Raw genomic sequence first — 27,137 nt, 5'->3', positions numbered from 1 at the left:
ATCCCTGGAAACCTTCAAGGTCAGGTTGGACGGGGCTCTGAGCAACCTGATTTAGTTGAAGATGTCCCTGCCCATGGCAGGGGGGTTGGACTAGATGACCTTTAAAGGTCCCTTCCAACTCAAACTATTCTATGATTCTATGATTAATAAAAAAATGCCTGTGCCAGGTTCCAAACAAAATAAAATTGTATTTTTGTATAAAACAAGCCACAGAATTTCCCCAATCCTCCATTTTAGGAAAACTTAGTGCAGCACATGAAGTTCATCTTCAGCATAGCCCTTTACTTCAGTGGAAGACTCCACCCCTGGTGCTTGCTCCCGTTGCAGGGCTTGGTAGCACGCTTTGACTGTGTGTTTGGGTAGTGGGTGAGCTCTATCTACGCTTCTCCGTTTAAAAAGTTGTTGGTGTATTTACTGAACTTCAGCCTCAGTTTAAAATACAGTCTAAGCACTTCAGTGTCAATAATTTGCTTGCATTTCAATTGCTATGAAGAGTCAGAGGTACAGAGAGAGCGAGAGAAAGTTGTGTGTCAGGGCAGCCTGTGCAGCATATATGCTCTCTGACTCTGCATGCTGATTTCTCTAAAATGAATAAAGGGACAAGACATTTGATTATGGGGATTTCTGTTTAATCTGCTTGTTAAATTTGGTATGTGAAATTAAGCTCACTGTAGATCCAGGTTATCTGTTCGCTGGAGGAGATCAGTGTTCACTGGAACTGAGAGGAGAGAGGGACATGCTGGGTATGTCAGTGCATGGTAATGGGCTCTGGTTAAGGAAGGGCAGGTTTCAGCTGACCTCATTGTGTGTAAATCTTCAAGAGATGCTTGCTAAATTTGAAATACTGTGCTCAAATACCAGTAAAGATCTGGTTAAGCTTCTGGTAGCTATCAAACTCATTGATAAGGCTAAACCCGTGATGGAGTAGTTTGTAATTTTTCATTTCACAAGTATTGAAATAATTGGGCACATAATGATAGAGCCAAATATGTCTTTATGATCAGAACACTGAACTGAGTGGATTCGTAGCTTTAGGTAAAATTATTAAGGTGCTTGTTCCTTTTCTGATTCTAAGAAAAAGCAGAACCAGGCTGCTGGAAAGTGAGCACTGGGGGAGATACAAGTTACCTTTTTTGTCAGTCCATTTTATCTGCAAACAGCCCGACAGCAGAGTAATTACTTTGTGCAATTCTTCATCAGTTACTTGCACAACAAGCACTCTGCTGTCTGTGAAGTGAGTGGTCGCTCTGGTGCGAGGCAGTCAGGAATCACAGCTAACTCTGGTGATTGTGCAAATCCTTGAAAAAGAAGGAGCGTATATTATTCTTGAGACATTACCTATCTAAATCAGAAATTTGCAGACAAATAGGTGAAACTGCCCAATGATGAGTTCTTGCACTGCATTGGTGCACTTCTGAATCAGACTTTCCATCACAGGGTAAGAGACGTATCTCAGGGTAGGCTTGCATTTTCATCAAGTCTTTCCACAGGCAAGGGGAGGTGGAGGGAGGCTGTTGACAAAGGGTCTGCTTGGGGACCTAGAAAGGGATGTAGACCATTCATCATGGGACAGGCTCCTTCCTTTTTGTGGCTGGTGGGTGAGCCTGTCTGGAGAGTGCCCTGTGTGCAGGACAGGACTTGTCTTCACCAGGGCATCCAGGAGCACAAGGAGAAAGCCCGAGGAAGTTTTGATGATGGCTGTGCTTGGTTCAAGTGTTTGGCCTCCAAAATAGGAATTTTGGCATAGGAAAAGGATTATGGTGCTTCTCACAAAGGCAATACAGGTGTATGTTTGGTAGTCAGGAGCTGTGAAAGCTGTTTGTCAGTAAGACAGCCAGTAAGAGCCTTGTGTGGTATCGCAGTTCTCTGCTGATCCCCGCACATGATGAACTGACCCGATAAAGTCTTTAGCTAGTGCTCCTTTAACAACTAATGGCTTATATTTCATTTTGGAGTTCTTGGTTTTATTCCCAGCGCAGCAGGTATACTGCAAACTCATGAACTTAATGCGCACATAGTGTTTATGGCTTCAGACTGATAGCATGTCTTCTGAAAAGGTTTACTTTGAAAAGTGTTTGATGCTTATTCATGTGGCAGTGCAGTTGTTTCAGTTTATCAAACAAATACTGCTGCTGTTCTCAGTGTGTTATTTCCCAGTAGACTCTGGCGGCTCCTCCAGAGCCTTTGCAGTCTGTCATGGAAATGCACAGCTCGGGACACGCCGTGCAATTCCTCCTCAAAAGCAGTTACTGTGCATAATCAGATGCTTTACAATGTTTACTATTTCAAGCCACTTTGGAGTTTAAAAATCAAGGTAACTCAATAGCAGTGTATCAACATGCAAGGCATGGATATTTTCTGAATTAAGTTCCAAGTGTTAATGCTTTCCACGTTGCATAAATCTATTGAAAAAATGTTGAGCTATATAATGGATTAGCAGCATATTGAACTTTACATCCTAATGAATGCACTTTGGAGATGGAAGGCTAACAAAAGGCATCAAAATGACAAACATCAGTTTCTCACAGATGTAAGCACATATGGTAGTAATACCTTAAATGGTGCAGAGTGAGAGTACCACACTTTAAGTTGTGTTCACAGTTTCGGTAGTCTTTGTAATTCATGTGGAACTGCACTCTGTGATTGGTGCAATCTGATTGTTGTTAATTTTAATATTATTTTAGGTTAAAATTGTGGTCTGGGTTAAGTAAGGATTAAATTACAGAATGACCATAGAATCTCATCTTGTTTTCCCCAGGGGTATTACTCACAGAGAGAAAGCAGCAGAAATGTATATAACAGACACATGCATATTGCCTATCATTTTTAGTAATGGGCAATCCTGGGCTTTGCCCCGGACAATGTACCAGCCAGTATTTTGGCAACAGAAGATGTATGTTCTACTTTGTATGGCAGCGCTTGTACTGTTCGCACTTGATGTTCTTTTTCAGACAGAAGAGAAATTGTAACCCTGAAAATTATGCCTCTAGATCTCCTCCTGGGCCATAGTTCAATTTTATTTATCACTGTCTGGTTAACCAAAGAGTTTTGGGACATATAATGTGTAGGATGTTGGAAAATTATAACATAATTTCAACTTTTATTTTAAAGCTTTGGAGTATCCAAACCTTGATGTCTCAGAGTCAACTAGAGACTACTGGGTGATAACAGGTACTTTTTAATCTCCTTCCCTCCTCCAGGCACTTCAGATAATAATTTTTAGTGCTCGATTATATAAACACATTGGTGCAGTAATTTTACACAGAAATAAGTGGCTGCCCACTGAACCTGCCTGTTGCATTCAACTGGGCAAATGTATTTAGAGTTACTCTGGGACATAACTGTGATTTGTCATCTTAAACAGAGACATCTCCTGCGTCCAACACTCACCTCAGAATTTATGGTACTTTGGTTTAAGCACTTCTGAGAGCAGCATTATCTTCTCAGAGTTTATAATCACAAAAAGGCTTCTCTTTTTTTTTTCCTGGGACTTGGATTTAAATCTGAAATCGAGAGAGGCTTGCAGACATAACCCAGGAAGAAAGGTGATCTGTTAAACCGACAGACTGACTCTGTCTGGGTCCAGGAATTTTTGTATCTTTCACCGGAAGCATTAAGCACATAACTTTCTGTTGGTGGAAAAGAAGGTGCAGAGAATGCTGTTAGGCTTCAAAATACTTGTTTGATCACAGTCATTTCACTGGTATCACATTCTCATTCACAATCATTTTGACTTTAGAAGTGGTAACTGGGCAGGAAAGAGACCCTTTCCCCCAGACATCTTCAAGTGAGTAGATACCAAAGCCTTTCTAATTGGTGTGTCTGTAGCTGGAATTGTTTGATGCTCAGGAGAGCAAGAGAAAAGGAGCCTGACGTGAAATGGATTAAATTCTACGCTTTGCTTTCAAAAGCCGGTGTGGTTTGGTGCCCGTTATATCTATTCATAATTTTGAGATAAAAAATAAGTTTATGCAGAGATTATGATCCTCTGAAGGGAGTGGTACGGCTCCACCCCATCTGGACCCCATGAACCTGATACTCCCTTTCTTGCCTTTGTGCACTTACTGCAATGGAGTATTATTGATAACAATGGAAATGTTGTTTTCAAAAAAATCATGACGGTCCCAAAAGATTTTTTTTAAATAATATTGAAAAATCATACATTTGCATGAATTAAATTAGCATACCATATCATTTATTTGAACTTTATGTAAATTCCGTGTCGTTTATAATTTTACATTAATTTTTACTTAGGAAATGTTTATTCAGTTTTCAGTGCTCTCAAACATATAGTGTTTTGTTTCAAACCGAGTTGTACAAAATTCTAACTTCTGATTTCAAAACTGCTGGACAAAAAGCTGTTGTTCAGTTAACAAGAGCATCTGGCGATAAGCACAAAAACTGGCAGCTCTCGAATAGGTTTTCACTTACTTTTTACGTTGAAGATCATAGATTAGGTCCTTCCCGGAGCCATTTTGGTAAACTGAAGGCCTAAGAAAGTTTTTTGGAGGATTTTATTCTCTGAAACATCGTTGACATTATCTGAGAAGAACAGTGCAGGGGTTGAAACAGAAGCATGTTATATCCTCATTGGGAATTATTGAGGGGGTGTAACAGCGTCCAGTTATTTTTCTTCTAAGCTAGTTAGTACACCCCTGTCCCAAACTGCCCTGCAGACCACGTATTACTTAATCTGTCCATCTAAAATGTGCTGGTATGTGATTTTCTCCATTCCCACAGTTATTCAAGGGGTTGATATTGCATTACTGGGACTGAACAATCAGAGCTTTGCAAGATTAATGGAGCAGCGTTTGGCCCCGCTGTTTATGATGTCCCATCAGCAAGGAAGACGATTCAAACGTGCCACTACTGTGGGCAGCTACACTGTGCAGGTGGTCAATGCGACAGCGGTTGCGCCTAGATATGTGTTGAAAAAAGGGCTTTGTTTGCATGTGTACTGCCTCAATGTGTGTGAAAAACTGTTTTACTGGGTTGAGATTTCCTGTCTTTTTCATGAATACCAAAGCAGCGAGTGCAAGATGTGTGGCGTTACTAATGGGTTTCTTTTTCTGCAGTCAGTCATGTTTGCATGCCTCTCATCTTCTAGAAATTGTCATTAGTTAATCAGTGTTAATAAACGTTTTCTCTTTGTTTGCTATGAGGATTGGTGCAAAGTACCTATTTTAGTGTAAAGTCTTGTATTCAGCATAATGAAGAGTTCCAGGCTTTTGTTCTTAAGTGAAAAAAAGTTTCCTAGGTCTTCATTTCCTGGGTAACTCAATAAAGCTAGAACTTTTTTCTTTTTGTTGGGAAAAAAAAAGTCTGAAGCAGTCTTTATACAGGGTTAGTCATCAAATCACGTGGCCACAGATCACATTATGAAATAGAGATTTCAGTCCTGAGTAATTTATTTAATCATCTTTCTCTTATTTAGCAACATTTCCCATTCAGTTTTTTGAAATGATCTTATTTTGTTTTCTCAGTACTTTAGCCAACTGATGGTGGTTGTCAGGGATTCAAAGAGGATCTGTCTTCAAAAATTGCATGACAAGTTATTGCCTTTTTTTTAATTGCATGATGTTTTTCAAGAATTGTTTGTTGTGAGATATAAAAACAAATTACTACTTTTTTCGTTTGCCCACAATTCTGTGTGTTTTCCCACTGAAAGTATTTAAAAGAAGGAACACGTTTTTACTTGCCAAAAGCGTGAACCTTTGTAAAATTTTCCATGAAAACATTACAGATTTTTAGACCATAACATAATGGAGAAGAACCACAAGACTCCTTTTTCCTCTCACCATTAGAGATGTTTGATACTTTCTCTACTGTCAGGAAAGGTACAGGTACAATGTAAAAATTCTGCTGGTGTTCTGCAGAATAAAATGGAAAAAGCATGGTTCTTTTTATTGTCAGTCTGGGATCAAAAACAATGAGTATAGAAATAAAATGTGAGGGAATTTTTCAACTGCAATATGCCAGCAAAGTATAATTTTCAATATTAGGACAGATTTTAAGAATTCCCTCTTTACAGAGGACTGTAATGTCCAAACATTTGATCCTTTCCCCCTTTTTACTGCATGCTTTTCTTAGTATAGGGTTTTACCTTAGGATTATGTTTAAAAATTTTTAAGAAGGTAATCGGTCCTCACTAATCTTAATAACCTAGGCTATGAAAAGGAGAAGCCCTAATCCTATGAGAATATTTGCATGGAGCTTATGCTTATACGGGGTCTTGAAGGAGTTCCCCCTGTGCACTGCCTTCAGGGAGCTTCTGGCAGGTTTTGCAATGGCATAATACAAACACACTTTATTTCTCTTTCTCTCATTTTCTTTTTTTTTCCTGAAAGATGGTAAAAATCCAACGTATTCCAGGACCCAAGGAGCCGGCTGAACTGACATACTACACTTTATACAATGGGAAACCTTTGCTGGGCACTGCAGCTGCCAAAATTTTGAGTACCGTTGACTCCCAGCGGATGGCCTTGACATTAGGTTATGTTATTCAAGTTCAAGCTGATCGTAAGAGTTCTTTTAAAAATTCTCTGTTTTAGTCCTTTTTTTCTTCCTCCCCGCTCCCCTCCCCCCCGCCCCTTCTTTCTTTGTCCCCCCCCCCCCGCCCCTTCTTTCTTTGTGAAAACAGCAGTGTAGGTGTGTAGGTGTGGGGAGCCTCCACTGATCACACAGAGAAATATCAGCTGCACCTTTCTGAGCAGCTGCTTAAGTCAGGCTGCTCTTTTTCATATGGAAGACAGACTAATATTTTATCGTAGTAAATCAAAGCCATATACAGACTGTTATTTAGCCAATCACTGTAAACTCTTACTGTACAATTAATTTTATACACATACAGTTCTATGAACTGAACAACTTTATGGAACTTTACATAAAGTCAGAATTAATTCTGATGCTAATGAAACTATGACACCACAGGCTAATGACTGCTGGGGCAAAACTGCTATTCAAATAACTTAGCCCAAAGTAAAATGTGGGGATTATCAAGATGCCTCTTATTTTTGACTTGTTCAAAATAATGTAGATATTTCTATCTTCAAAGGGATTATTTTTTTTTTGAATAATCATTTTCACCAAGAACTCTGTAAAATGCACCACACAGTTGTTAAAGATATTGTTTAGACACAAATAAAAAAAATGAAGTTGGACAGAACTACTTATGTGTATGGGCAATTTTCCGATTCAAGATATGGTGGCATCATTCAGAATAATGTGGCCAAAAAGTAATACATTCTTGAAAAGTAGTGTTTGAATTTCTCTTTTAAGACTTGCATCAGTTACTGAGTGATTGTGGGCACAGGTGTTTTCTTAAAAAAAAATTTTTTTTTTTTATATTCCTGTATAGTTGACCCACAGTCATAAAGCTGTGGTGGAGCTTGGAGGGTTTTTTGCGCAATAACAGCTTAATGTATGAATCGATGCCTTTAGCTAACCGAATCTTTCCACTTTGCCAAGGTATTTAACCAGATGGAATTAAAATTATATAGTGGATTTCTGTACTGGATCTCCTTACTGGCTAAACAGCATATAAAATGGGACTCCCTGGTGCCATTATTTCTGCGTGAAGGAGCAGTGATATTGAAATAATTACATGTCATGGTGATAGGAAAAGAAGGAACCACTGTAATAAGTAATTGACGTATCATCCATAAACATATGATTGAGTTAGAATAATAAAGGATGATATAATTTCCAGAGAATGCACTATATACTGTACCTGATCCTTAATTTGATCGTGGTCTGTTACTGACTTTAATTGGACTAAACCCAGGGATCTCCATTTCTGCTTCCATAAAGTCTAGTATTTAAATTCTGAACAACTTTGTTTTCCATGAGAATATGTCTTTAATGTAATTTTTGCTAAAGCAGCTATAGATAATACATAGCAGTTTCCTAGCTCTTTGTGCAGTTTTGTAATTTATATGGGTGTTTAGGTAGTTATATGTCATCTGCTGCTCATGATCTAACTTTGTGCTTCCATGGTCTGATAAGGCGGCCTTGTGGTCTGTAGACTTTCATACAAGTTAAATATTCACAGAATACTGTAAGAAGAGAATATACAGAAATTGAAAATATGACCCTGGGTAACTGAGATTCTGAAGCTAGAGTATTTTAAATGTAGGAGATAGTTCTATCTTTATACCTTATTACAGAAAAAATCCATTTCTTTCATTTTGGACATGGTATTTGTAGTCTCTCTTTGTATTCCCAAAGAAAATACTTTGTGTGCACTTCATTTTTACTCATTATAATTGACTTTCAAAAAAGTTAAATATTCACAGAATACTGTAAGAAGAGAATATACAGAAATTGAAAATATGACCCTGGGTAACTGAGATTCTGAAGCTAGAGTATTTTAAATGTAGGAGATAGTTCTATCTTTATACCTTATTACAGAAAAAATCCATTTCTTTCATTTTGGACATGGTATTTGTAGTCTCTCTTTGTATTCCCAAAGAAAATACTTTGTGTGCACTTCATTTTTACTCATTATAATTTCTGTTATAGCAGAATGAAAAGTTCTGTACCAAAATGGAGTAAGAAAAGACATCTACCCTCAGGAGCTCACAGTCTGGTTAGACAAGACAGATGAATAATAACAAAAAATATGGATGTTCCTGTTTTATAAGTGAGGGACTGAGTTATAGCAAAATGAAAGGTTTGTTTCAAAATCCACTGAAGTCTTATTGAGTTGAATGAACCATGGATTGACTTATTCAAGGTCACATTGGAAGCTGGTAACAGAATTAAAGATGTAAACCAGGATTCCTAAATGTCTGTCCTATTAGCCATAAGGTCATCGTTTCCTCTGCGTTCCCTAGAAAGAATAATTATAATTTTTCAGCAATTGTTTGCTGCTCCCACAACAGCAAGCTATAATTATAATTACTGTTATCTGATAAAACTCAGATTCAGTTTCCTTCCCCACAGCCCTTTAATCCCCAAACTAAATGTCCAAAGTCAATAATTGAGAATTATGCAAGTCCACTGAAAAGCGAACCCTGAAAGGCTTCAACCTGGCTTTTTGGACAGTCTTTAAGCATGCGGTTACCGTTACACTGTGCACAAGATATGTACCTAATGGTGCTGTTCCTACATCACCCAACAAACTACATTGGCTTTGCAAAAAGTTGTAGAACTACAACGAAAATAGGCTCAAGCTTCAGACAGACTTTCAGCTGGCTTTTGTAACTGCTGCTGAACAAGATGGTATGCATTTGAAGTCTGATCCTGAAAGATGCTGAGTGCCTCTGACAGCTAATAAGCTCAACGACATTTGAAAGCGCTAGTCCCCTAGGAAATGGGAATGGCTGCTTTATGCTGGTATTCTCACAATTGCCTGTCCACGCCAGCAACCAGTGGCATAAGAAAATAAATAGGGATCGCATGGTGAAGTCCACAAAATATTTCACTAAAACAAAATTCAGCATCATAAGGAGATTATGTGGTGTTTTTCCAGAAAGAAATGAAATGAGAGAACCGGGGATGTGTCACAGGAGGATCTCTTATGTGTGTACAAGTTGAAGTTTCATACTAAGAGACGTTATTCTGATAAAACGGAATCTAAAACATTTTAGCATCACTGCATTTCTGAAATGTACCCTTTTCCTGGTGCCATTATTAATATATCTGCAAGTAGCTCTTTCCGATCTCATCACTTCTCCTCCTTCAGAAATGATGGATTCATTTTGACCTTAACTATGATAAAGTATTTCTAGAGCACAAGAGAAGCATTTTCTTATTGCCCTATTGATATCAACAGTAACTATTAGCATGCTTAGCTTCATTGTTTTTGAAAAAAACTCACTCTCTGAGTTTTGCTCTTGCTGAGCCAGTAAGTCTTTGACACCAGGTACGGACTCCGTGTGTATACTTTTAATACACATGCTACCTTACTATAAGCTGGTTTTGTGTTTGAAAAATAATTAAGGATGTATTAATTTCACACTTTTTTGTTTATTCTGTAAACGAACCATTGGAGTGATATCTAACGTGGCATCTAATTTGACTTGGGAGTTGATGGCTGCTTTTGCAGCTGGCTATAACTAAGTAAGAGGAGAGTCCAGGGATTTGTGAATTGAAGTGTGTTGCTGATTCATTTCATTTACTTAAGGAGTACAAAGGTATAGCTAGATTACTAACAGTCCTTTTGTACCAGTTATTATATGGAGACAGTTGAAGACTGTGTTGGAAGCAATTTAAATCTTGCGATTGCACAGTGAAACTTACCAGTGTTGGTTTGCAATTTTCTGTAGCTGTGGTGAAGAACCCCCCGAACAACCTGTGGATCATTGCAGCGGTGCTGGCTCCCATTGCTGTGGTTACGGTTATCATCATCATCATCACAGCGGTTCTGTGCAGAAAGAACAAGAACGACTTCAAACCAGACACCATGATGAACCTGCCTCAGAGAGCTAAAGTGAGTGCAGATCCAAGACGTCCATTTGCTTTCTGAGGCTTTAACTGTGTTTCTCTGCTAGATGTAGCTGAAGGACGTTTGGAATTGAAATGGTTGTTACTCACAGGTTGGATCTTTGCACTTCTCTGTCCTTGATACCACCAGTCGCAGCAATTACCCTTCTATTTTACTCAGGACTCACCAACTTCCTTCACAGCTCGTCCCTTGCTGCATAGGTAGCAGTGACAGAATAACCCTTACGCAGTGATGTAAGGCACTGAGCCATTAGGGCTGAGTAGGCTTTACTCAGGGCAGTTGCTTCCTTCATAAAGTTGAGGAAAAGGGATATCACGCCTAGGCTTCGTCAGCAGCACGTCTCCATAGGACCTCACCCACGGCCTGAGCTGCTCCTACCTACTGCGAGTGGCAATGGCTGAAGCTCCGGGCTTTGGCAGCAGTTCAGACCTGGCCTTAACCAGAAATTCTCCATCCAACTGCTAATTCAGAAAAGACATTCTTTGAATTTTTTTCAGAAAATTTCTCCCACTGCTATTTTTCTTTTAGATGTTTTGAAGCGTAGTGGAAAAAAGTCTGCCTTCTCAGTGCTGCTATTAAATGGCTCTTAAACAGGGCCACCCAAAGTTAGGAGTTGTTAGCCTACAAAGCGTGTGTGTAAATCATACTGTTCCTTCGCCCTTTTAGCTGGCTTTGTTCTTCTCCACTGGCATGGGATTGAAATGATAATTCTTTTCATTGGTTTCTTCATGCTACAGACAGCAGGATTATCGTGATTTCAGCTCTGTTGCTTCTGCTGAAAAATGTAGATTGGAGGGAGAGTTGAAGGAAGGCATGATGCATATGACAGCTCTTTTCTCCTCATCTTAGGTTAGTTGCAGATGGGTGCAGCTGGTGCCGGCTGAAAAAAGACATTTGTATCAAAAATGATACAAAAAAGACATTTCCATTTCGGTTCCAGCATGCTCATCTATTTATCCGGTGTTACCAAACTAGTGTTAAGACTAGATCTGCAAAAGTGAAACAAGCAATATCATGGACACAAACAAAAATTAATACCACTGCAGTGATATAATATAATGTCCCATTTAAACCTCTAAAATGCAAATCATGCTTTATTAGGGGCTGTTGCACCACTTGATTCTTCTTATATGCAATTTAGTCCCAGCTAAAGAACAAAGTGAGACTAAATTTGTACATTGTTTTGAGCTGGCCATCATTATGGGATGCTTTACAGCTGAAGAAAAAAAAAAAAAAAAGACTGCTGGTTGAAGCCACAGCACAGAAAAAACTTGGAAGCATTTTAATATTCCATAACTGTCATTCCAAAAAGTAAGAGAAAGTAGAATTTTTACTTTTCCTGAAAAATCAGATTTAATCAGGCTGTAAGATACGTGGTCAGGTTAAAACCTATTCCATCAGGTTACGTTTGTATCAGCAGCCAATGTGGTCAGACAAGAGTTGGACCTGCAGAACAAAACAATTGGTGCTGAGCTCCCAGCATCCGCACTACACTCGCTTCAGGAGATTTTCCTGCAGACTTGCTCACATTTGCAACTGGAGCGCAGTAGTCCACTTCTAGAGTGCATTTCCCCTTTTTGGGTATATTTTGAGACTCCATAAAATTTAATTTAATTCATTCTATAAAAAGTGATGCATTTCAAAACTAAAGCTAAATTGATTTCTGCTTAGTTTCACAATGATGGCTCCATCAGAAAGGTTTGGCCAGGTCTAGTTTAGCGTATATGCTGGTATATGGACCATGGAGGATAAATTCTGCAGCGGGATTGGGAATGGACTGGTTTTGTCATTCCTGATTTCAGCATCTTTACTTAAAATAAGGCTAAGAAATATATTTTGGGAAGATAATGAAACAAGGTCATTTTGAAAAGAACAGTTTTATTTTTATTTTTACGTTCAGCATTAGGGATATCAGGAATAGTGGTAATCACTTGAACTGTAATTGCTACATTTCATGCAGTTTGGCAATACAAATAGCTGATGAGCACATATCTATATCACATTTAAAATGAATATATTATATTTCATGGCTTAGAAAAGTGCTCGGGACTGCTTGATTAATGCTGAATCTGTTCTGTAAGTGGAGTCACAGCAGAGTGATTTTTAGTTTAAGAAGCAGCGTTAATATTTTGTTTCTGTGTGTCTGAGATTTGCTGTTGAATCACTGGAGCAATTTTTTGATACCTTTTGAATATCCAGCAAGCAGTATAAAGAGGAAAAGAGAATATTATAGGGTACCCACAACCTTGGATTTCAGCTGGTTTGTTTCCAGTGGTGCCATTTTATGTGTTTGGATTTCAAAAGTCCTGTACCAAGGGGACTGGCAGAGCAGAACTGCCTGTTCATCGCTGCAGTCCTATTGCTGCTGGGAGCAGTGGGAGGCTGCAGGTCCTCGCAGAGCAGAGCTGCCTGCCATGTCCCTCCAGAGGCTCCGTCCCGTGCCAGTGGGATAGGATGCACGAACACAGCACGGAGGGGTAATGAAACATTTAGTGATAAATATCCTTCTGTAGCCGGGGGAGGTGATGTAACATAACAGCAGGACTGCTGCCTGTGCCTGGTAATTAAGGAATGACTTTGTTGTTGTAACAGACTGAAGGCTAAATAAATGAAGTTTAAAAAATGACCTCTCATACGTAGTGTAGTTTACAGTATCTCTCTCAGGAATTGTGTTGCTGTTCTGAATTGCCTCAGCAGTCAGGGACATCTGGACTAAGTTGCAGGGAAAAGGGACTGTTACCATTTTTTTCAATTGACTCTCCAGTTGTAAAATTAAAAGAAGTATAAATTCAAATTGGTGAAATTCTGATTGGAATTTATTTTAATGTTCTTTCAATGCTGTTTTTATTCTGAGGTACTGTTTTTATGTTAAGGTTTTGGATAGATGTTAGTTTTTTACCTCTCTTGCTTTCTAATTCACAGCATGCTTTTTTAAAGGCTGTAATCTGATTTGTCACCTTTCCTTTCCTTTAGAGCATGAAAGAATAAGCTTGCAGGTAAACAGAGATAAGATCTACAGTCTAAGACCAGCGAGCAAAAGCAAATACTGCAGGCCATGAGAAAACAACCACTATCAGTTTGATAAAGGGCATGGAAAAAAAAAAAAAGATTAGAGAAACTGTCTGTGTACATGGGTATATATGTAGAGGGGAGGGGCTGATCATCCTTTTTTCTTTTTTCTTTATTTTTTTCTTCTTTTCTTCCTTTTTTTAAAAATACCAATGTCTTTTTTTCACGATCATTACAAGGAAAAAAATCCCAGAAACAACTCCTTATATTCAATCTGCCCTTTGCCAGGCAATGTAATTTAATGGTCTCATCATTCATTTATTATTTCAAAAGCAATATTCAAGTCCCAGTCCTTCGGTCTTTCTCAGTATTGTGGCTGTATTGGACATCTATGCTTGCAGTGCTTCAGCAGTGCCTGATCGTGATTTAGTCTTGCCAGTTCCCTTCAGGGGTGGTAAAGCCATCTGCTCCTGTGGGGTTTTACAGAGCAGGGTTCCAAGATCAAATTTTATTTAACGCAGTATGTCTGCTGATGAGGATGGCTTTTTCAGCTCTTCCTTTAATGCAGTTTGTTACTAGACATGGTGGTAAGTAGAACTCAGATTAAAATAATCCTTCATTTTCTTCCTTTGGCAGATCCGAACTGGGAGTCTGCAGAGTTCTTTAGTAATTCTCACGCTCTGCTTCTTCTGGTTTTGGGGTTTTTTTTTTGGTGGTTGTTGTTGTTGTTATTTATTTATTTAGTTATTTATTTACTTAAAAAATAAGATATGAAGTATAAGTTGTAACAACTTCTACTCTTTCAAAGGCATGGAAGGAGAAATAGCCAATTTAATCAGCTGTTCTCTTTTGTTACCTTTTTTGCAGAATATCTAGGAGGGTCTTGACTAACACAATATAGATAATAAGGTTGAAAAAACATTATTTTGGTTAAAAATATTATTGTCTAGGATGGTGTGCAGTAGTTCTTCCTAGCTGTCCTTCACACAGCTTCTACTTCCCCTTTCTTCATTCCCTCCCCTTTTTTCGTTTCCTCCCTTCGTAGCTCATTTGGTGGCTGCTTTTGTGGTACCCTGCCTTAAGAGGAGGGCAAGCAGAAGCCTCTGTCAGGGGCAATATCGTCATGACTTGCCATGGGGTGGTGGTGGTGAATTGGCATTTCTCTGATATGTTGCAAGTTTCACCGTGGTAATGTGCGGAGACGTCTGGTCTCCCAAATCAGCATTAGCCCAGTTAGCGTCTCCTTAATGCACTGGAGCTACTTATCAAAGGAATACTGAAGTACGTAAGCACATTAGAAATCATCAGCCTCAGTTCAAACAGGAGATTGGGAATGCGATGTACATCCCCATAAACAAAAAGCACGTTTTGTTTTGTCTTAGAAAATAGAAGACAGCCCTGTTTTTTTCAGACTGAGATCGCCTGTGAAATTTATCTGTATTTATAGCTATAGCCCAGATTTAGTAAGGGACAGAACAAGAGAAAATGGTTTTTCAGAGCTCATCCTTTTTCTGTGCCATCAGCAAATTTGTTTTATCCGGCTGATTTTCTTCCACTGCTAAAATATTCAATGACAACATGACAGGAACCTGACAGAGACTATTCAGTTATTAACTGTCTAATTCTGATGTGTTTCCCAAAAGTACGTTTGAGGGTTAAAATCACCATTGCTCACCTTTGAAGTGTTTTATGGTGCTTTTTCAGCATTCTGTCAATAGTCTTTGTACTTCAGGAAGTGCATCCTTCCAGATTCTGTAAATTAATTCAATTTAACGTCGCAAGAACTTTTTTTTATGTTACATATTTTTTCCAGAGGTGGTGAGGAATTTCTTTGAGTGGGGTTTTTTTTTCCCCCCTTCTCTTTTTTTTTTCCCAATAGAAAATGCAGTTTGGAAAACTAAGTTTTGTTTAAATGCTTTAATTTTTCCATTAAGAGAATCCACCTTTCGGTAGCTGCTTTACCCAGAAGGCATGTGCCAGTTCTGCTTGTTCCTTGCAGAGGCAGCAGGGAAAGCCCGGCCGGGCTTTGGGGCAGGAGAGGCTGGGCACCTAGCCCTCGGCTGCCTTGCTGCAAGGCTTTTGTGAACGCCACTTCCCGAGAGAAACAAGTGAAGTCAATAGCAACCTTCCCAGTAGGCAACTGGCAAGCCAGGGGAAATATAACTTCACTGATCTGAAAAAGATCCTTTTCTGGAAAATGTTGCCCATGAAACTTTTATGTGTGCCTTTTTTACTTTGTCTTGATTTGGAATAAATTACTCCCACCCTCTTTGGAAAGACAAGATTTTTTTCGTAGAGAAAGTTCTCCATTTTCTGTATGGGCTTATTTTTCTTCCTCCTAATTTTTTCTTCCATATGTTCATTCTTCCATTTTCTGTTAAAGAAATTTCTGGGGGTGTTACGGTAGGGTAAGAAAGGTTAGCCAAGATCAATTTTATACTAACTAATCATGTTTAAAATATGTGGAATTGGAGATCTCGTCAGAAAATGGCTTTGTTGTTGGGCATTCATATGGCAATCTACATATTTTACCTGTCACTTATGTAATCAAAGAAGTTAAGAGGTAGTGGAAAATTTTATATTGAAGTGGAAATTTTATATTAACATATGATGCATGCTGGAAATTTCTTTTTTCTCTCTCTTTTTTTGCAGCCAGTACAAGGCTTTGACTATGCCAAGCAACACTTAGGTCAGCAGGGAGCTGAAGATGAGGTTTTACCTATAACTCAGGAGACCGTTGTACTTCCACTTCCAGTTAGAGATGCTCCTGCCTCCCAGGAGAGAGAAGTTACACAGGATGGGAGCACCATCAAAACTGCCAAATCCAATGAAACAAGGAAAAGGTACGGACTGGCATGTTTCCGCAGAGGGGTGGAATGGGGTACATGCTGCTGGTTGCTTAGGAAAAACCTGTAAGGTTTGGCACCTAGGCTCTGCATGTGGCAGATGGTTCCTCCGTGATATATTCTTGGCATAACACTGGTCTGCACTGGATGTGTAAGATTGCTGCAAAATACAAGATAAAATAAAGTGAAGTCTTCATAGATTGTACATGCATAGAGGAGGTAAATGGGAAGTGGCTCTCATATGCATGCTGGTGTTGTACAAGAGATGAACCCAAATGAAACATGGAATCTGGAGCATGAACACCGATCATTTCTCAAATGAACCAAAAGACAGGACCTCAGCCACTGTAAGTTGCTGTAGCTCCACTGACAGACTCTGTCACTTCAGAATTGGACCCAATGTCTTCATTAGCAAAAGGGCAAACCCTAAACATCCACTAAATTATGAAAGACCTCTAGATCCAAAGCATCTATAGCAGGACAAAACCTTTGAGAGTGTAAGAATAGACTAGATAACATCAGTGTCTAAGATAAATTGTCCCAGGTTTGCAGTTTCTTCATAGTAAGTCTACAGGGTTGTAGGATCACAGATTAGAAGGTCCCCAGGAAGCTGTCTTGCTCTTCCTCTTCTCCAGTGCAGGGTCAAATACACCCCTAACTCAACTTTATCTACCTTTTTTTAAACTTTTCCAGTGATGGAATGATCACAGCCTCCTCAAGCAATCTGTTCTTTGCTACCTTTCTGTTAGGAATTTTTACCTCATGTCTACCCTCAACCATCATCAGAATAGCTGAAGGTCATTCTTTCTTGTCTCGGTCATCTCAGGCAAGGAAAGCAGATTATCCCTTCATCCTAGCTGTTTTGCATGCTTCGAGTCCATTTTTCCTTGACCTGCTCTCCTTGAAATTAATTTAGAGTGGAGGATCATCAACTCTTTGTTGCTGAAGAATGATACGGAAGGGAACAGAGGAAAATAAAACTGTTAGGTAAACAGAGGTAACAGTTGTTGTCTAGTTCACTGGCATTACACAGTCCTTGCCTCTTGAAGGGACTCGATAAAATAAAAGAAGAGTATCTGGCTAGTGCCAAGAAATTGTATAGAAAATCAAATCTTCATAGCTGAGTCACCTCATCTTGTACTTGTCAATGCACACTGATATTTGCCCCTTTGGAGCAATGGAAAAGCTTGGAAAACTCAGCACAGTATTGCTGTATGCTGTGACAGGGACGCACTGGAGCCACCTGCAGCCGCGGGCGGTGCCGCGCTGGAAGGTGTCAGCCCGCACGGCTTCATGGCGGGTAGACCTCCCCATTGGTCATAAGCTGAGGTTTTCCCTACAGAAAAATGGAAACAGAAGGATCCTGAGGTGGTGTCTAGTTTGGCATGCTTCTCTGGCTGTATGGTAAATCACCTGGAACACAGAGAGAGCTGTCTGCAGGGAGTACGAATAGAGAAGAGTAAGCCAGCTGAGAACTCCCCTGGTTCCTGCGATAGCTTCGCTGGGTTTGGGTGTAAACTGTTATTATGCCCTTTAATGTCAGCAATGTGGTGTTCACACCATAAATCACTCGAACCATGAGAGTCAGGTTATATAGGCCGTGTGAACCAAAGAGCACTTGTCCCTTTTGAAGTCTTCCATCCTCTGATGAAATGACAAATGGAAGATGACCATGACACTGGCTGCGGTTGCTGGTGCTGGGCCACCACAGGTCAAGTCTTTGCAGGAACTGTTCTTTAAAAGGTTTTGAAGCCTCTCCAAAGCTGTGAAAATACACACAAAAAATGTAAACCAGCCCTATTAATTAATCCTCTCACAAAAGTGATTAAGCACTTCAGTCAGTCCTTTGAATGAGCGCAGAAATCCCCCTGTACTTAATCTGGGCAATTTTAAACAAGCATTGATAAGTAAATTGATCCAGGAATTCACAGGAAAGTTATTCTCATTATAAAATGTGTTGAACCTTGGTGCCTTTCTAAGCAAATAACCAAGAGTTAGTTTTGCCTCCTTCAGGGTGATCACTTGCATAAGTGAGAACATGCAGAATTTTAGTCGTTTTTCATTCCCAGCAGCTGTGTCTGGAGATGGAATTTAATGGTTTGTGAAGATGAAGAAATATTTCTTGACCTTTATGTATTTGCTTTTTCATCCAGGCTACTTTGCAGCCTGGAAAGGTCAATTTGAATCAGACTGCCATGAAGTGGCTGGTAACCGATCAGAATATCTTCTCTGATATTACCACTGAAGGAAACTTCACAGTTAATAATACGATGGCCACTTAAAAAGAATGAATATTTAGATTAGTGGCAGCAGAAATCATTGTGCTATCTATGCTCGCTTCTCTCTTTTCCTTGTTCCCAAGTGGAGCAGATTTTCTTCAGGTGTTGGTCTGTCCCTGGATGAATTTTTTTACTGGGCTGGGATTATTCATTAGCAGTGACAGACAGGTTTATAGGGGAGAAATGCTACTTTTCAAGAATACTTATTCTCAATAGAATTTCACAAGAAAATCCTCAGGCTGGGCTGAGCTGAGCTGGGTTGCATGCTGAGTTCTCCTAAAGCCCCGTAGCTAGAAAGAGCCTGTCTCAAATTTATATATTTTTCCACCTAGGCTATCTTCAAAAGAGAGTCCCTAAGAATTACTTTTCTCATACTTGTCCCTTCCTGTTCTGACCACAGTAAATGCTCTCTACTTACACCAGACAGGGCAGTCAGAACTGGAGGTAAATGAATGTTTCAAGCTGGCAACATAGTACTGGCAATAATTTACAGGATGATTTTTACAGTTGTTTTGCTTTAGTACCATTTTCAGGATATAAAGCCATTGTGACAGCAATAGAACTTGATTTGATTTTTCTTCTCTGTAAATGAAAGTCCTTGTGACTAAGTCAATTTTTTTTTTCTTCGATGCAACCTCTTTACATTATCCTGTCATTGGCCATGACAATTCAGAATGATAAATTGCAGATGGGTGCATGAGAAACTATACAGGTCCTGTAGATAGATTTCATTCCCGTTGTGGCAAGTTTCATGTGTAGAAAAAATGTGACACTGTGTTTGGATGTGGAGTAGCACCAAATTTCACATTTTCTACTTTGGCCTGCTTTTCCCAACTTGTGCATTAGGATTTGAGTAATTTGCCCACCCCAGAAAGAAGAGCTTGCTCCTGGTGCAGCCCAGAGTTACGCTGCTCATTTCTGCTCTTGCTCCTCGTTGGGACTGAACGCCCGCAGTGGTTCTGCTCTGCCCTCCCTCCTCACCCTGTGCAAGGACCAGTTTCAGGGCAAGGATATGCAATGGCTGAACAGAACAAGCATTTTCTTAGGAGTTTCAGCAAATAATGGTGCTGGCTAAACCATGTTGTGTGGAAAAAAGGAGAATTTTCTTGTCACGTTGCGTGTGCATACATGTAAAGTGAGTGAGTGAATTTTGCATTGTGGCTGACAAAATAGCTGAGTGTAAATGCAGGCTAAATAATAAAGGAATTAGTTTAGCAATATATATAAAAACAAAAGTCTGCTTTATTTTAGCTGTATAAATGACATGGAATTGATAACAGGATTTTTTGTCCTCTGCAGTGCCGCTTCTGTCATTGTGGGGGTTGTGCATGAGAAGTGTTTGCTTTCGATGCCACTAAGATGCCTATCAGCCCTGAGCTAACTGAGAAGTCGTGTTCTCCTACCGTCGCTCTGTTCCTGCCTTTACTGTGTTTCTGTGTGCAGTTTATATTCTGTCTCCTTTTGGTACAAAATCAGACTTGAAAACTCAGTGATGCAAACTGTGCGAATGAAATAACCTTGAAATGAGGTTTATAAGGAAGAACTCACAGCCTCCCTTGTTGCTATGGTTACTTGCAGCCGGTCCCCGAGTCAAAACGGCTCCATCATCAGCAACGGGTCGGGAAAGCCCAGCTCCGGCCGGAGCTCCCTCCAGAAAGTAATGGCACCGCAAAAAGTGACAAAAGACGAAGGAAGGAAAAGAAACGGTGAGAAGTGCTTCTTGATGAAAGCTGCTCGCAGTCGCCCCTGTAGCGGTACCCACGCAGGCACTAGCTATGTTGAAACCATCTTCCTATACCTTCAGCAGTACTTAGGCATTTTCTGTTCATAGCTGTTTGGGTCTTTTCCCCCCTTTACTGCTATAACTGTTTCTCAACCTCACACGAAACAGGATGGTGTTTACTCTTTATGTGTGGGCCTTTGCAAATTTTCATTCTTTCTTTTTTTTTTTCTTTTCCTTTTTTTCTTTAAATACCAGTAAACTAATGAAGACGTGATGCTGTGTAGTAGGTGGACAGCTTTTTTTTTTTTTTCTGTGTAGAGTCCTAAGATATTAATTTCCATTACTGCTGTTGCTGAGCTGGCCCAGATATGATGAAGATGAATTAATTAGGTAAAAATTAATTTGAGAAAGTGTGAGATGTCCAGAGCTTTAACTTTCCATCTTTTATCATCCTCATCATACCTTTTTGTTATTAACACTTCCTGACAGCTTTTCCTGATGCATCTAGGATGTCAGCTTTTCCTGATGCACCTAGGATGTTATGCTGGATGCTTATTACAAGCCCTTGGTTGATGGTGGTGACCTTATGACTTGAGATGTATCAGGAACATCTGATGAGAGTAGAATGCCATCCCCTTTCTTCCTTGCTTTTCTTTTGTCTGTCTCTCTGCTTATTCCTCCTGAGTTATAGCTTTGCTTCCATAGCTATATTTTCCATATGAATAGAAAACACTGTGGTTGAACCAATTGATCACTTCCCTCTAAAGGGAGGGAATTAAACTGGATGTGGTCTCATCAGATTCTGTCACGAACACAAGTCCGTAATTCTTCTTTGTTAAAAATGTAAGTGTGGAAAGGAGGACTTGGATAAAGAGAAAATCTTAGTGTAGATCTCTTCTCCTTTCTCCAGTAAATCACCTGAGTAACCTCTGTGGAGGCGATCCTGGTATCAAATCCTGTCATCCCTTGATGGTCGTTATTCCTAACACCAAAGTGTCACACAAAGGCTTTGCTGCTTTAGCAGGAATACAGTGTGATATAGAGACAGATACATAGCACCAGAGATGGCCTTTGTTCTGTACAGCAAAATCATACTGTGTTTTTCAAGTGTCCTCTGTTCTTTCCATACACGTACCATAGAGCATTGCATCTTGTGGGGACCATATAATTGATATAACTGTAGTACTCTGTTTTTAAATCGGCTTCACTGAGATTTATGCACATTTGCACATTCACACAGACAAGTGAAGTTAATTTTCTTTTGTTACATGTTTGTCACCTGTACTGCTTTCTTCTGACAGACCTGTGGCTTTACTGATTACCACAGACCTGTAATAATAAGTATTCTGAGTGGTCTTTCTGAAAGAGGTCTCCCCCCCCCGAGACAGCATAACAATATTTCATGGTTCTAAGTTTCAAGGGTTGTAATTATTTTTTCACTGTTTCAAAAGTAGCTCATTTTATGAGAAAACATTTATGGTTTCCAGTGTTAAAAGGTGTAATTTATGCTGCTTTTTTTCTTCCCTACCCAGGAAAGCCCGTATTCAGAAGCAGTGTCAGGTGGTGTTTACACGTGTAGGCAAAATAACTTAGTGAAGGTATTTTTTTGTTTTGTTTTGTTAGGTTTTAAATCTTCAAAGAAAATTGGTAAGAACTTCCAGTTTCTTTGTTAAAGAATTGACTAATACCTAACATCCTCTCTTCTGATCTGGACTGTAGTGTATTTCTAGAGCATACACATGCTACTTAAAGAAACCTTTCACTGTAGTATAAGGGAATACTGATCCTTTATTTTAAATCTTAATTTCATTATAATTCTAGCTTCAACTTTATTTGATAACAATAACTAGGCACTTTTCAAATTATGTGGAAAACTAATAACTTTATTTACATGTTTATTTTACCTTCCCTCTTCTGTCTTCTGAAAAAAAGCCTGAATAATGTTGTTGTTTAAAATGGTCAAGGTGCTTCTTGTTAGGAGCAGCAAAGGAGCTAAATGATTTCTAGGAAAACATCTTTAGTGTATAATCCATTCATAGTATGGTTACTTGTTGTTTGTTCCTACCACATGCTGGCAGCAAGATCTTGAGCTTCTGTGGCAGAAAGGAAAAGCTGGGTTTGCCTGTTTAAGAAGTAATAGTATAGCATATATACAAAATATGAAATAGATGGGCTGTTTCCATCTGACTATTCTGGCTTTGAAGGAAACTGTGCATGAAACGCCTTTTCTGCAGAGCCCTCCTTCTGGTAGAGACTTCAGCTACTTCTAGAGGAACTTCCTTCACTCGACTGCCATGGCCCTAGAAAGGGTCGCCTGCTAGTTTCCAGGCAAACTATGAAGGGGAATAAATACATTGTTCCCTGGTAAAGAGATGGGGACTTTTTAGCTGTAGGCATGTCTTTTAAGATACGTTTAAGAGAGTTTCCTGACACAACCCTTTCAGAACAGCTTCTGGGAAGGAAGATGTGGCCCTGGGAAATGAAATGGCCTCCCCCTTACCAGAATTACGGAGCTGGCCCCACATTTATTTTCATATGCATGTGCAGATATGTTTCTGACTTTTGAGTCGTGTGATCCCAAATGCCTATTGAAGTTGAAATTAAAAAAAAAAAAACCAAGGCACCCGTTACTTTTCATCATGGAGCTTACGCTTTGTTCCCCAGTGCTATGATTACAAACACTGTTGTCATCTCAGATATTTTGTTCTTTTTGCAGGCTTTTATCTTTATCCAGCATGATTAGCATCAATAGAATGTGTTGGCTGATTCTTCCTTCCAGTTTAAGAAAGAAGCTGCTTTTCTCCTAGTTGTTTGTCTGAACCTGCTCCAGTTCTCTAGCCTGGCTGTAGCCTGACGCCTCTAATGCGCATGTCAGCAAAAGCAGCAGCATATTTTCTTCTCTGAAAAGCAGAATCTTAAAACTGGAATGAATTCCTTGATGGTCACATGTTTGATTTGGGGACTCCAAGTTAGAATGGCTCATTAGTTGCCATAGTTACGGACCAATTTTAGATTCTATTTCTTGCTGACATTTAGTTACATGGAAAAATGACAGCACTGGATGTTACCTCAGTACATAAACTCTATATGGCTTGTATCAAAATTGACTCTAAATGGAGTGTGTCAAGGCTGAGAGTGAACAATGTGAAACCACCACAGACTGACAGGCTTGATTTAAGGACCTGATGATTTGGAGGATCAGGAGAACTCTTTAGCTGAGCCTTATTTCTACAGAAAACACAAATAAAATATCTATTCGTATTACAATATTGATAAATTTTGGTAAGGTAATAGCATTTTTTTCCTTTTGTTTTTTTTTCTTGGAAAACATTTATTAGTATTCTAATAGGAAGTTTCCTTTCTAAAAGTTGATGAGTGGGGCTTTCATTTACTTTGGGCACTCAAAAAAAAAAAAAAAAAAAAAAATTAAACCTTTTTTTTAAAAGTGCCCAATTGCATATGTCAGAGGACTGCGATATGAATGAATCAGCCAAAAGAGGTACTGGCAATTTCCAAGACGGGTTTGTAAGAGAGCGTGGAAGAGAACAACAGGATATTAGCACTTTCACCTATCGTTTTATCAGGCCTAACATCATTCAGGGAGAAGCAGCAGGCTGAACCCACATGTACTTAAAGAACTACAGTAGCCCACAGTAAAAAGTTTTCTTTCACCAGCTCCTCACAAAATGAAGCCAGTGGAAGTTATATAGGTCATTTTTCCAAACTTTGAGTGCTTGATCTTGCAACCTTCCTGTTAGCATCTTTGTGCTAGTGAAGGTGTGATTGCTTGTTTTTTTTGAGAAAAATGAAAGCTTTAGTTTGCTAGCAGTTCTTAATGAAGCATATGACTCTATAACTTTTGGGCTGAGAACTCGTATAGTTGAGCCCAGTTTTGTATTTGAACCTCATCATCGTGAAAGGACACACACCAGAGGGTATTTGTAAAGAGTCAAACCTGTGTAAGAAATCTTCCTTTCCTCCTCCTAGGAGTCCCAGCTGGAGCACTTCTCATCTTCCAAGCATTTGGACGTTGTCTTTAAAAATAGATGCAACTTTTCAGAAGCAGTTCAGTCAGGGGCCTCACTCCTTTTTAAATATCAGTCTCTAAGACTATCATTTTCTCTGTCCAGGCAGAAGCTGTCATATAATTTTTAAATTCTTTTTTCCTTCTGTTCTTTGTAGGGATATCTGAAAATCAGGTGTCTGCAGGAACAAAGTACCGGGGAGGAAAACTTGGCTGTATTATTGGCTAAGCTAAAATCAAAGGGATTTTTGGATGTAACTCAGCCAAGCTATGATACACTGCCTCTTTTATTCTGTGTAAGTGTGGGCCACCAGTTTTCACACTGTCTGATGTGGCAGCTCAGCGTCAGAGCCAGCTTTTCTGAATTTCTGAGCAGTTGTCTGTAGTGACTCAAATGAAAATGAAATATGGCAACAGCAATTGAATCCAGTAGCAGCAATGTAGCAGTCTGCTTTGACACAGAAGTTAGCTGGAGGATCTGGTGTCTCCTCACAAACATCCAGCACCCTTCATCTGCCTTTTCTGTGCTGCATGGGGTGAAATACAAGTTAGGGTGAAAAGGGCTTCATCTTGCCAAATTTTGGTCCTTTAAAGTTGGCTTGCTAATCTGATCTAACCAGGTAGGCTCTCTAGTGACTCCAGAGGGTCATAACTAATTGGGACAAATATTTCTGCTCTGGAGGTACTCGCTTTTCTCTTTCCAGTATGGAAGGAGCCCAGACAGCTGCATTAGAGCATAGGCACAGATTTGAAGTGAGACGATTCCCTTTCATGATGCCTGTCTCTTTGAAAGGCTGAGAAATCAGAGTGCTAGGAAGAATTTATGGTGTAGAGAGAGGAATCTGTTCTTTTCATCATTCATTCCCTCATCCTGAAGCATTAGCTTCATTTGTCACAGAAACAGCATTAGTGGGGATCTTTATCTAACTCTTCACCCCCTCGCAGTAAACTCCTAGGCTTTTCTGGAGTAATTTCCTGACATTTAACCATAGCAGGGTAAGGAAAAAAAAAAAAAAAGAATGAACAAAATCTGCTTGTTCAGCTGAAATCCCTCATATTGGCACCAGTTACTATTCTCCTTGAGCCTCCCAGAAGCTTTACACATTGATTCTTTTTTTTTTTTTCCTCCAAAGATTTCAGCTTGTGTGACATAGCCTAATATTTCCCCATACTGTTTCCATTTCTTCCACTGTCTTTTTTTTTTTTTTGGTGTTTGCTTGTTTTAAATATAGAGCGCGCTGTGACCCTGCTAGCATCCTGCTGGTGACAGCGAACCCTTTGTTTCTTCAGACGTAGCCTACACCATTTCCCGCTGCTTTCTCCACTTGGTTTTGGTTTGCAAGAGGCAGCCAAGTGTTATAACCTATTCTGTGAACTTCTGAGCCACGTTTCTGAGCCGCTTCACACTCCTACAAAAGCAAAAGGTGCCACTGCTCCACCACCTCTCTCCCTGGAGAGAGAGTGGGAGAACAAACAGCACCTCTGATTGTCCATACTGTGTGACAGGGGCCACCCAGGTGCTGTATTCACAGGCATGGTAGAACGTGCATAAATAAGTGGAAAATACCTTCTGTTTGAGCTCTTTTAGGTCAGCATGGCTAACCCAGCTTGTCTTTTTTTCTTTTTGAGCCAGTCTTTTTGATTGCTTTTCTCATGGCAAGAAAATACCTTATCTTATGTTGCTAAGGTGCCTGTTGCAGCAGACCTCTGAAGGAACTGGGATCTCCAGGTGGTTGTGCAATTAAGTATTTCTTAATTCATATCTGCCTTCCCCTCCAGATAAGCTCTACTCTGCCACTAAGCGAGTCTGACAGCAGTTCTCATCCAAGCGACAGTGTGAAGAGTGTGTAGACGTTCATACCATTAGGTCCAGTGGCAGTCTGGATGGTTGTTATCTGTCACTAATATGTCAGCATTGAAGAAGACAAATGCATGGTTTTATTGTGCAAACAGAAAACTGTTTCTGCAAAGCTTTTTAAAACTCAGAGCACTACTTTCTTAAAGAAGTGGCTTCTGTTGTAGGTTCTCATGCCTTCCCTATCTTCTTTGTATAGTCATCATCCTTGTCAGTTAAATAACTTTTTTAAATTATTGATCATGCCTAGGATGGTATTACAGAAGTGCCAGCCAAGAAAAGGGGCTGATGGATTCTCTACAAACATTATGAAACACATGGTCTCTTTTTGAAAGACTTTGATATTTAAATAGATGCGGCAGATGTGGTTGGAGGAGAAGACATAACCACAAAGAGAGAGAGATCCTTGCTTCTGCTTATAAGGACAAGAAACCTTCATAGAAAGTGAACGAAGCAAGCAGCTAGTAGAAGAGCAGACACCCCACGTATACAGTTTCATAAGAAACCTGCAAATGTCAGTTTAGAGATCTCAAATGACCTGCTCAGGTAACTCCTATTTCAGGACCCCAGGCAAACCCAGGACTGCAACACCTCAGACACGTGGTGTTTAGCAGACTTTGCATACGAGAAAATAATATCCAGGAGGAATCATGAGCTGCTTCCATTAGTCTGTAAGCCATCTGCTTCCCTGAAAATATAATATTTGTGCTGTTCATGAAAGGCTTAGAATCACAGTGTCTCACGGTTGGGTGTATTTTGGAAAGGGTGTGTGTGTGTGTACAGAAGTATGTTTTCTGTTACACTGCAGTATCTTAGAGAGGTATTTCAGTCCTGAACAGGTTCAGATACTGATGTTAAGAAACTTGTATTTTACTTACAGGCTTATAAACTCCTTCAGAATCAAACATTTTTTTTATTGCTAAGAGCTCTTGTTCATACCCTTCTGGAGATAGT

General features: G+C 39.6%; 1 protein-coding gene across 1 annotated transcript in view; it reads left to right on the top strand.

Annotated features, from left to right (window-relative positions):
• The window catches only part of KIAA1549L (KIAA1549 like), a 73,740-nt gene that overhangs the window by 11,467 nt on the left and 35,136 nt on the right, over window positions 1-27,137 (top strand). Inside the window, exons 7-13 of the mRNA XM_019474516.1 lie at window positions 3,112-3,171; window positions 4,741-4,892; window positions 6,348-6,519; window positions 10,269-10,432; window positions 16,109-16,299; window positions 20,160-20,287; window positions 21,928-21,951. Coding sequence (XP_019330061.1) covers window positions 3,112-3,171; window positions 4,741-4,892; window positions 6,348-6,519; window positions 10,269-10,432; window positions 16,109-16,299; window positions 20,160-20,287; window positions 21,928-21,951 — 891 coding nt within the window. The remainder of the gene's footprint in view (window positions 1-3,111; window positions 3,172-4,740; window positions 4,893-6,347; window positions 6,520-10,268; window positions 10,433-16,108; window positions 16,300-20,159; window positions 20,288-21,927; window positions 21,952-27,137) is intronic.

This window comes from Aptenodytes forsteri, unplaced genomic scaffold, assembly GCF_000699145.1.
Source record: "Aptenodytes forsteri isolate BGI_AS27 unplaced genomic scaffold, ASM69914v1 Scaffold8, whole genome shotgun sequence".
NCBI classification, from domain to species: Eukaryota; Metazoa; Chordata; class Aves; order Sphenisciformes; family Spheniscidae; genus Aptenodytes; species Aptenodytes forsteri.
The sequence above is the reverse complement of the archived record's forward strand: the minus strand, read 5'-3'. Positions and strand labels throughout refer to the sequence as shown.